The sequence below is a fragment of the Vigna umbellata genome, chromosome 10, assembly GCF_029865625.1.
Source record: "Vigna umbellata cultivar VRB3 chromosome 10, Vumbellata_1.0, whole genome shotgun sequence".
NCBI lineage: Eukaryota > Viridiplantae > Streptophyta > Magnoliopsida > Fabales > Fabaceae > Vigna > Vigna umbellata.
In genome coordinates, this window is record NC_142174.1 from 15,226,867 (window position 1) to 15,239,256 (window position 12,390).

The 12,390-nt window shown below is 29.9% G+C and overlaps 1 protein-coding gene across 1 annotated transcript; it reads left to right on the plus strand.

The window, feature by feature from the left end:
- Window positions 1–4,538: 4,538 nt before the first annotated feature.
- LOC148192002 (vacuolar lysine transporter YPQ1-like) lies at window positions 4,539–8,210 on the plus strand. Its single transcript, XM_088100763.1, has 12 exons — window positions 4,539–4,886; window positions 4,990–5,032; window positions 5,238–5,264; window positions 6,123–6,221; window positions 6,340–6,449; window positions 6,557–6,734; window positions 6,920–7,024; window positions 7,114–7,206; window positions 7,321–7,341; window positions 7,438–7,496; window positions 7,599–7,689; window positions 7,823–8,210. Exons 1-12 carry the CDS (start codon window positions 4,663–4,665, stop codon window positions 7,925–7,927), a joined length of 1,155 nt encoding a protein of 384 aa, XP_087956889.1. The 5' UTR covers window positions 4,539–4,662; the 3' UTR covers window positions 7,928–8,210.
- Window positions 8,211–12,390: the final 4,180 nt, after the last annotated feature.

The following is a 12,390-nucleotide window of genomic DNA, read 5'->3' on the forward strand; positions in this document are numbered from 1 at the left end:
TTTCAGGCGCCATTGGCAACTTCTTGTTATGTCTATGCAAGACAACTATGTTTTGTGGTTCTGTTCATTGCACAAGCCTCCTCCCACACAACTCAGACAAGCAATTGATTGGTAAGAACCTCAATGTTTGGACTTTCTTTGTTATATAAATGAATGCTAAAACCTTTTTTTATATATAGTTCTATTCCAGCAAGTATAATGATGGGTGGGAGATCAATTGTTAATAGTAGAAAGATTGCTTGGATTTCTCTCAAGGTTTGACATATGCTAAAGCCATACTTTGTTATAATTGTTTTATTTTAATGTTATTCACTAACTATTATCAACTGTGATGATATATTGTAGTGTAACAGACAAAATGGGTCATATGAGTGCGGATACTATGTAATGTATTGGATGACCCATATTGTTCGTTCTCACATCACAAGTCGCTGGGAAACGGTAATATTTAACTTTAACAAATTTTGATTTTTTTCCAAATGTTGAATTCATATACACTAATTAATATGAATTGTCTTTTGCAGAGATTCAAGACTACTACACCAGTTCTTGAGAAGTCACTATTATTCATTAGGAACGCTGCTGCGAAGTATATAATTAGATTATACAATAGCTCTTAGATTTAAACATTGCATTTGATTAGATTGAATTTTCTTAGACTTTGTACTTTATTTGATGTTGAAATACATTTGAACATGTGTTTGTTTTGTTCAAATTGAATTTGTGTACATGTTTTTATATGCAGGTCTGTTTTTGTGGTAGTGGATATCACAAAAACAGACCTGCAATTTTAAAAAACTGCAGGGGAATATGCCGCGGTTGTAACCACAACCGCGGCATATAGTGTTTCGTTTTTTTGTAAAATGAGACATATGGCCGCGGTTAGTGCTAAAATCGCGGCATATACTACAGTCTTTTGCCGCGGTTGAACCGCGGCATATAGTGGACAAAATTTTTTTTTTTTTAAGAAAATGGATTTAGGCAGCGGTTCCTTGGACAACCGCGGCATATTCCGCAACCTATATACGGCGGCCATAATCGCGACCTAAAGTCTCTGACTTACTACCGCGGCTGAATATGCCGCGGTTCGTAAACCGCGACGTATAGTGAAAAATAACCACAGTAAAATTCTCTCACTGCACTAGTGAAAAGAAAAACTCTGTAACTGTTGCAGTCAGTTATTTCTCAATCGCACAAGACAATTAGAGATTTTGGAAGTGCGCCATGAAAATGGTACTCATGTAGTAGAGTTCAACCTAGGCTCAACCATTTCCATTCAGAATATATACGCCATGATTATTCTGATGAACCAATTTACAGGTCAAATATTGAATCAGACATATGTCTTAAAAATTATGCGAAAAAAAATGTAGTTGAATGCAATGTATCATCACTAACAATCTCATCAAAATGTCTTTTTGAATTTGCGTACTTTATTCAATTTGGACTCTTGATTCATACTCATTTCTTTAATGAATTCTAATACAGATACAAAACCATTTTCATCATAAATTTTTAAATATGTTACAGTGCCATTTAAGTGATCTATAACAATATTTAAATATTTTTAGATTGCATGTACTTACAAAATTGACAGCAAAGAACATATCATACAAAAATTCATTCCCAATATAAAATTTCATAATTCTCCAATTCAAAATTATTCATGATAAGGTGCTAAATATATGATTGTACTCTTTATTTTAGGATCGTAACTAGTTTTTGACAATAATAAGTAGTGCAAGTCTTATTTTTGGTTCTTGAAACTTAATAACACTTTGAATTACGCATGTGCAGTGCAATCAGTATCATCGTAGAAAGATAAAATTGTTTTGTTGCTACTGAATTAATGAAAGTGTATTTTGGGATTTCTGTTTTATCTTTAGAAAGGAATGGTGATAAGTTCATTTGAATGGAAGCACGGCACGAAAAAGTGATTTAGTGGTGAAGAAATAGAAGTAGAATTGGCTTAGTATACGTCAAGTGTATAGAAGAAGAGAAGTGTCGTTGTTTGTGGTGATTAGGAGAAAGGATAAACATGATGAAGCTGACGTAAGCAGAACAAACTGAACAACGGAAATTAATCACCGATTTGCGACGCACAGACGCCGTTTTCTTTGTCCCTTTCGTCACTGCTTTCTGGATCAGAATTTGGTATCTTCTCTTTCTCAGTGATTCATTCCAAACACTACAACACAAAGCTATACCTTCATCTCCACCGTAGTCATCAACACTTCTATTCCTCAAACCAAAACAATTAGCCTTTTCATAACAATGGACCCCATTTTTTTTATTTAATTCTTCCTTATTCTTATCTAATAAGCTAGGGTTATAGTATAAGATTTATTAATATCTTAACTTCAAATGTTGGTTATACCTGTGTCGGAAATGTTTTAAGAATATCGGATGTAGATGGTTTTAGCAAATGATGATTATAAGGATGAAAAGAATACTGAAAAAAAAATATATTTGATTTTTATCTGTAAATAATTTACAAGATATTTATTATTTGTAGTTAATAGATATTTTAATATTTATTTATAAATAAATCAGATACTATATTAACCATGCTCACATATATTTATTACTTATAAAAAAGTTAAAATTAAAATTTAATTCATATTTTATTAAGTTAGATTTAATTAAAATTAATTTATATTTTATTAAATTAAATTTAATTAAATTTTTAATTTTAATTTTAATTTATATCTAATTTAATTTATATTATATTTTATAATTTTATTTTAAAAATTTATAAAATAATTTTTTCTAAATGTCCGTAGGTAACTAGGAATAATAAATAACAAATGGATATCTAACGAATAACGAATAATAAGTAAATTTTTTTTTGTATGAATTTGATAGTGAGTATACATTATCCATCATATGAATATGAATATGTTGGGTGATTAGAATCTGAAGAGATCCATATATTGTCTTGTAAGAATTTTAATTTAACTTTGAGAAACATTAACGTTTGATATTATAAGTTCTTTAATGTTATTTTAGTTAAAATAGAAAGAAGGGTTGGTGAGAGGAGTTGCTTTGGAAGATGAACCTAGAAGAGTTTAGAGGGCAGGTTCAACACCGCTGCTTCGAAACACCACTGCTATCTTGAACTTGGCTGGGATAATATGAATCATTCATCCACTTTCATTGCCAAATCTTCATATCCTACATTTTTGTGTACTTCTGTCACTTCACACTGCCAAAAAAGGCCAAACAATGAATGACTTGATTGAAAATATTGATGAATTATTTCAAAATACAAATACAAAGTATCATGTTAATAAAAATGGGCAAATGTAGAAATATACCATCGGCAAAGATTCATTAATGTAATGATAAAGATTTTGAACTCAATGTGGCATTAAATTCAAAACAACGGACTCTTCGTTCGTATGCAAAGATGTCTCCCCTTAAGCATTATTGCTAAGACTCTCACTTTGCCAAATAGTAGCATATTCCAGCAAGCAGTGGAATTTTTCTTTTTTTGGCCAATAATGCAACTAAACAAATTCTGCTATAGCTGAAATGGACAAGGAAAATTGTATATTGATCATTTAACCCCGAATGCATTTTTCAAAGAGGACTTGGCCAAAAAAGTGAAGTAGAAAAAGGTTGGAATCAGAATTTTGGAAATTGGACGGAGAATAGTTTGGTGCACTCAAACAAAACAAAACAAAATGAAACAAAACCTGTGATGTAATATCAAACTATTAATTTTGTTTGGATATGCCTTTCGAGGAAAAAAAAGTTAAAAAAATTGGAAAGCCAGTACACAAAATTGTTAAGTGTGTCAATTAAAAATAAAGTGCTGGCAGCAAAATTTTTATTGACTAAACTTATTTAAAAGCTATAAAATTACAAAAACATTCACAAAAAATGTATAATTTTCAATAAATATTGACTAACAAAAAGTATAATAATTGTGAGAAAGTAGTATTAATTAGACATCACATTCCAGAATATGCTGTGAATGTTCCGAAAGGAAATTACTGTTCAGGACTACGGGTCAGAGCGACTTAATTTCGGTACAGAGTTTCTTGTTTAAGATGATGAAACAAAGAAATCAGTACGGAGAACAGTACAAATAATGTCAACACTTTTTTGACATCTCTGCCCCCTTAAACTCTTCCAATCTCATACAAAACTAATAATATCTCTGTAAAGGAAGAAAGTACAAGAAGATTTTGAGCAACCATTTGCTTAGTGTTGTCATGTGTAACATGATGACCAAGATGTGTATTGCACACCAACATACAATATCTTGCTTAATTACTCACAACATTATTGCTTTCCTTTGATAAAATAAGTAGAGACACATTGTAACATGCAAAAAAATCATGCATATAGACTCACATGGAGTTCACTACCGAAAATGAAAGAAAAGACTCACATCACATGTAGCTCAGCTGATAGCATCGGTTGAGAGAATATCCCACAGACGTAGCAAAACTAAATTTTTGTTTAAAGCAAATTGTGCAATGAAAACCCGATGAGGACAACATGGTCCAATCTCACAAACGTGTTTTTTCACGAATTAATTACTTTATGCAGTGTGTCTTATAGTGAGGTAAATTCAGTAGCCTCTTCCTATAAAACCACCCACGCTAAACCTCGCTCTCTCAGCGTGAGCAAAACGAGCGAAATAAAATAGAAATGGCTCCCTCGTACTGCGTGAAGGAGAGCAAACCCTGCGTCGGTTGGGTTCAGCGTTACTTGGATGATTGTCTCTGCGATCTTAAAGATGAAATCTCCTTTTCCTTGGGCTTCATCAGTCTCATATGCTGGGGAGTAGCAGAAATTCCTCAGATTATCACCAACTTTCGAGCTAAGTCTAGCCATGGTGTCTCCCTAGCCTTTCTCCTCACTTGGGTCGCTGGGTTCGTCATCTTTTCCCTCTTTCTTTTCTCTACTAATTTTAACCCAACGTTTTATTACTCCCACAATTACTCTAATTCCTTTCCTCAACCATTTTTTATGCAGCGACATGTTCAATCTCGTTGGTTGTGTTCTGGAGCCTGCCACGGTACCAGACTTCTAACCATCAACATTAAAATTAAAACACTTGTTTCGTTCCATACATGTTCTTGTTCCAGTTCTTTCTTGCTTTAATGTTTTTTATATATTTGTACTTATCGTGATTGTTGACTCACTTTATTTACTTGTTTTTATCTTTTTTGTGTGTTGTGTTTTGTTTTTCCACTTGCTTTTTTGGATGGCTGCAAAACCAGTTGCCTACTCAGTACTACACAGCTCTGGTAACTACTGCACCGGAATTCCCTCTCTGCGTGTTATTTCCATTTCTATAAATTTCTTTTTGGTGCGTTTGGTGTTTTAGATCTTAAAGCAATGTAGCTCTGAAACGAAACCTTTAAATTATCTTTAGCTTGGGAATTGCTTGTTTTAAAATTTTCCAGATTCTCAAGAGTGCATTTCCAATAGAGTTACTCTTCTAGTAGCAAGAGTCAAGGTATTTATTGTACAAAAAACCCTTTAAAAAATTATTTAATATTTGCTTTTAAATCTGCCGTTGGAAATATTGAATTAAATGTATTAAATCTCTTTTCCACAATTAATTTATTTAGGCATTTATTAACAAGATCCTTCATAAAATTAAATTGATTTTGTATTTCAAAAGCAAGATTGCAATAACTTCATATAAAAAATTTAATCTAACGCAAGAAAAGTATTTCTCAATTTTACTTAAACGTATTTCATAAACTAAATTTTGAATTTTCTACAATCAATCGTATTTAATTATAAAATTTGTAACTGTAACACTGGGAAACATACTATCATGAACTTTGAAAACTTTTATGTCCATTAACATAAACAAATATTTGCAAAAGTAGGGTACGCCCACTTGTTCACTATACAATAAGGCTATGACATGTCACCAAGCTGAAGGCCACCCATTGGACACGTGTTATTGTGTTCTTTCCAGAGACAAATCAACCGGAACGTTCTTTTGAAATCATCTCTTCCCTTTTCCATTTTTGTGTTCTCAAAAAATTGTATATTAGTATTTTCTTTATATTTTTTAAGTTGTAATTTTTATTTATATAAAAAATAAATAGACTTAAGTTCTTAACATCGCTTGTTTATGTGATGTGCAGCTTTACACAATCACTACGATCGTGCTAGTACTTCAAAGCCTCTATTATGACTACATCTATAAATGGAACAAGCGTCGTCGAAATATCAACATCGACGAGGTACAGTAATAATTTCAAATTTCTCATGCCAGGTTCTGCTCATCAAAATTGAAATATAATTTAAAAGAGAACACGTATATTTCATTAATTTATTCTTTTTTATTAATATTACTAATAGGCCCAGGAAGAAGAGAAAAAACCTTTGAGACCCAAACCAGGGCCACAGTCAGGGATTGCAATACCAAATGACGAACCCAAATCAACGCCCCGACGGGAATACTACTATAGGTAAAAATTGTCTTTCAATTCCCAGTTCATATGAGTACATTTTGTTAAATAATGGTTTTATTAAGAGATTATTCAACTAATTATTTGTTTTTGAGTTAATTAAACAGGTCAGCGAGATCTCTGGCCGGTAATGATACTCCACCATTTGGTACCTACTTGAGAGCTGCTAAAAGTGTCCCTTCGGCCATGGAAATGAACAATGATTCATCCTCTGATGATGAGCCACCTCCACTTTCTTCCACCAAGCCTGTAACACAGCCTAGACCCATCCCTCGATCTGTCCCTGTGAGTTTTTATCCCTGAAATTAAGGTTAACAGAATTTGTATCAATGTCTCAAAAGGTTCTTGTTATCTTAATTTGTTTTCCCAAGTGATGTACTTTTTTAAGTATGACATGATCATCAAAGTTTTGCTAGAGGCACAGTAATATGTCTTGATCTCCTTATACATATTCACTTCCTGTGTTTCAGGCAAGCTATGGAACATTTCTAGCAGCATCTATGAACTTGCCCCGGCAGGGTAATGCTTTGAAGGAGGGATACATAAGATTCAACGGAAGAAAGCTACTCTTGCAGGTATACAGATTGGCAATGTTACTGTTTGATTAATTTATTCACACACTGCCATTACCTTGCTGCCACTTAATTTCTAGAACTCATCACAGGAGCAAAACATGCACAGTGCCTTGGGTCAATGGTTAGGATGGTTTATGGCTGTGATCTATATGGGTGGCAGGCTCCCTCAAATATGGTTGAATGTATGGCTCAGAACTTTTTCTTTTATTTCTGAATACTTTTCATTTTTTCTGCAGTCGTGTTTTTTTTTTCTTGTTAATTACTGATAAAGTTGTTGACTACGTAACCATGGCCAGATTAAACGAGGGAGTGTGGAGGTACTGTATGATCTTAATCTCCTTTTTCTTTTTCAAATTATAACTCACATTGCATTTCCCCTGATTTATAGATGATTTCTCTCTTTATCACTGTAGGGCTTAAATCCTCTGATGTTTCTCTTTGCATTGATCGCCAATGCCACTTACGTTGGAAGGTTACTATTTCCCTCCCTTGCATATGTTTTTCAGCCTTCTATTATGAAAAAAATGAAATTAAGCAATATTCTAATTCCTCTGCTGTTCTGTCATGTGTGCAGTATTCTTGTAAGAACTACCGAATGGGAAAGCATCAGAGCTAATATGCCATGGCTGTTGGATGCCATAGGTTGCGTGGCATTGGATCTATTCGTATCCTTTATACGCAGTTTTTTTATGCAAATATTTGTTGTTGTTAATAAGAAATTGTTTCTTTTTTTCCAGAACATACTCATCAAACACATTCTTACAGGGCTACAAAGTTGTTAAACCTTAACAATGGTAGATAATTTTGCAGTACGCCAACTATAGATACATTCGGAAGAAAGCAAGAAGTGATGATTCTGATTACGGGAACTACGAGGAAGACAACAAAAGATTCGTGTCTTGATACGCCGAACTGTAACAACATGTTAATCTTTCCAAAACTGAAACCATCGTATAACACTTCTATTTCACCATAACATTTAGCTATTAGTAAAGGCGTGGTTAGAATATTGAAGTGGCCTCATTAGGAAACGTGTCTATTTTCACGTTAATGTGATATAGGAAGCTGTCAAAGTTATCAATATGTCTACGAATTATGAATCGTTCACGATTCTTACACCAGCTACCAAATTTATGAACTATTAACCACCCACGATACTATATTATTCCACTTTTTGTTCACCAAATCACTGTCAACAGCTAGCAAATTAAGATGGAATTGATTACTCATATCCTATCTTAAGATTGTGAATTATGAACCGTTCGGTCACATCATAATTCATTCTTCAAACTGTAACACAGGATTCATGATTTTGTATTCAATCATGTATGAACAGGGATAGCTCGACCGGCCAAGTGTAAAGTAAAGAAATATGTTGCAAATTATACAGATTAAAAACAAATTGATTTGAAAATTTAACTACCAAAAGAAAGTAATTAAATCAAATTTCATCGACCAATGATGTTTCCAAACAGTTCCATTGTCTTTTTATCTCTTTCCTACTGCACATATCCAAGGAAACAAATGAACTTTTCTTTGGAGTCGTTACTACAAGATCAAAATAGAGTGTATCATCTACGCCGCCTCCAAGATCTCATTCTGCATCTTCAAAAATTCTAATTTTGACCTTCAGAAATCTCATCATTATCCTACATTTATAAAAAAGTTTATTTTTAACTTTAATAAATATATTTATAAAAGACTTTACACTACGTTAATAATAACTAAATTTAAAATTCAAATATTATTTAATATAATTTTATATTTTAAAAATTATTAAAATATGATTTATGTAATAATAATATTATATTAAAAATATAAAAATAAAATAATTAAAATAAAAATAATAACAATGAAAATAAAATTATATTAAATAAATATTTAATATATTTAAATATATTAAATTATATTAAATTATATTAAATATTAAATTAAATTAAATAATTATTAAATTTTAAATAAAAGATAAAATTTTAAAATAATTATTTATCAAATAACAAATAAAATTATATTAAATAAAATATTTAAATATACTAAATTATATTAAAATATTAAATTAAATTAAATAAAATTTTAAAACTTTTTTATCAGATCATATTTGATTTATAACTTATCGGATATCAATATCTGATTAACAAATTTTTCAAAATTTTATTTTTCTAAAATTTTAATAATTATTAAATTTAATTTAATATTTTAATATATTTAAATATTTTAAATATGATTTTAAGTATTATTTTGATTTTGATTTTGATTTTGATTTTAGTTATTATTTTTTTAATTTTTTTAATAGAATTATTTTAAAAATATAAATCATATTTTATTAATTATTAAAATATAAAAATATAATAAGTAATATTATAATTTTTATTTAAGTTTAATATTTATTAAATTTTAAATAAAAAGCAAAAGTATTAACATATTTTATAGATTTTAATATATAAATAAGTTTTTTAAAATTTTCATTTTTATTTAAAATTTAATAATTATTTAATTTATTTTAATATTCTATTATAATTTAATATATTTGAATATATTAAATCAAATTTATTATTATTATTTATTATTATTTTTATTATTTTTATTTTAATTATTTTATTTTATGTTTTTAATATAACTATTATTATAATATAAATTATATTTTACTAATTATTAAAATACAAAATTATTTTAAATAATATTTAACTTTTAAATTAAATTAAATTATTATTAAGTTGGTGAAGATTGTTTTTAATAAAAAAGAAAAGAAAATGAAAAAATATTTATTTAAGTTAAAAATGAAAGTTTTGAAAAAGTTAGAGGTGGAGGATGAGATGTCAGAAGATTAAAAGTGGAATTTTTTTGGAGGTGTAGGATGAGATCTTGGAGGTGCAGATGAAACACTCATCAAAATAAGATGTTTAGGTGTTGAAGCCCAATTATAAATTTACGTTGAAGCCCATTTATGATTTTGTCCTAACAAAATGACACCATGTGCTTATGGGCCTAAAGATGGAGCCCTGAAGCAAGGTTGAAGGATGGCAAATAAACTTTCAAGTAACTCAAATGAAGTTCAAATTTATTTTCACTGAAAGTAGAAAAAAATGTTAGAAGAGTGTATTATAGAGTGTGTCAGCAACGTTCTTTTAATTATAATTATGTTGTATTCATATTAACGATTGATTATAAAACTGTTCTTGCAATGTTTTTTATTATAGATGAAAAATAAGTTCAAACAACCATGATAGTCGCAGAGACGAAACCGCTGGCATGTACCTAAAATGGGTTTGGTAATGTTTGTGTATCTTACATGTGATAATCTTGATCTTGATTCAATTTTCAGTTTCCAGAGGTTGAAGTCGCTTGGAACACAATTGTTGGTTCTAGCGGTGAAAGAAACAAACAACCAAAATAGATTGTAACACCTGTCGCTGTTGCTTTTGGTATAAAAAACAAGGAGATATGAACCACCACCCAACACATCTTCACAATGAAATGCAAAAAAGAAATGAAAAAAAAGATGATAAAGTAACCAAAAATTTAATGTTGTTTTTTAAGTAATCCACATTTGCTACCGAGAAATTCAATAAACATGTGTCCTAACTTGGTTTGCCTCATTAGTTCAAACCGAAATTTTAGGGGGTTTGTTCATCTCAATGGTACATCTCGTTGTCTTTCATTTTCCGTCTCTTACTAGTCATGTGCTACTTTCTCGATCCCTTTATTTCTCCATCTAAATTTAATGTTCATGCTTCTCATTCCTCTACCCAACTCTCATTCATGCAAAACAGATAATTAATTTGACCATACATATAATATAAAACCATTGTGATACCATGTTTTTCATATTTAATTTACAACACCATAGTAATCCGCGTAACCCATGTTCTATATCACCCTCGGTGTATTGCGAAGAAATTAGATACATGCACAAGTTGACTTAAAAATTAAAATAAGGTATGCCTAAATATTTCGGTAGACTCGTTGCACTTTTTAATGTCTCAGCATCTTTCTTTTGTTTGAACATCTAGTCTTTTACATCGTCCGCTCGCCGAAACTAGCATGCTACTTCGTCTAGGATCTAGAACAAAAAAAAAATACACCAAAAATGTGTACTCTAAAAATTTCCATGGTTAAATTAAAGTAAGATGGCGTATTTGAATCAAGTAGTCGGGTTGACTTAAAAGAAAACTTTGAGTATACCATGTGGACTTCTTTTGCAACGCTTCTTAAATAAAAATAATAGTTAAAACGTCATTTAAAATAATCCAGGAAAGGACTCAGAGATGGTTTTAATTGCATTATGTCATCCACAGTCGAAAACATATATTATATATAATTTTAAAAAATTCTTAAAAGATTGATTTTTAAATTAACTTAATCTTATAAAGCTGACTTATAAAATTATATTTATATCCACTTAAATACAGTAATTTTATCTTAATTTTAATTGATATAAAATTTTTAATATATTTTTCATATCGAAATATACATATTTTAAGTGTGTAATTAGATATTAATAATGGTATGATGGTCAAGATAATTTTTTCAATAATGAGTGAGTTTCTAAGATAAGATATATATATATATTATATATATATATATATATATATATATATATATATATTTTGAAACATATATTAATGAAAAAATTATTATAGTTAATCTCACTCAAACTACCGTAATTTCGTATGTTTGAAATTTTATCAATGACTTAAAATGATTTTATCACAATTTAAATTACCTAATCACTTATATTTTAGAATTGTTTCAACCTTAAAGTGAATATGACGGTGAGAAATGCACATACGTATGGGCAGTATCAGTGGTTCCACGGGACACGACTCCTAACGCGGCACATTAGATGTTAGTTTTCAATTAATGTTTCTATCTGCCATTTGCGTGTTTTCCCAAAGCTTACCAAATTAATTTTACTTTTATTTCTTATTATTGAATCTAGTACAGTGGGTTTCTCACAAGAAAAACATGTTTTTAGAGATGGAACAGTTATAATTGTTAAAGAAAACAACAAATATTTTTTTACCTTTTTCAATCCCGTACAAGTGAACAATTTCTTGACTTTATTTTTCAGGTTGCATGCCCTTAAAGCACGAGTAGTAAAATAAGTTTGGTTAAAGAAATGAGCAAGGAAAAATAAAATTTATATTTATTTTCCTTTTCATTTTCAATTTCACTTTTTTTCATTTTAAACGGACTAAAACTAAAACATGATGAGTGGAAGTTAGACGCGTATAGAGGCTTTTTAATGACGAATTAATGTTTACGTACATTCTGACATTGATTCCTCCGTGTTAAGATTTATAGTAGTACTTTTTTGTTTTTTCATTTAGTGAGAAAACTTGACTTTTGTTTAGACTTTTTCACAT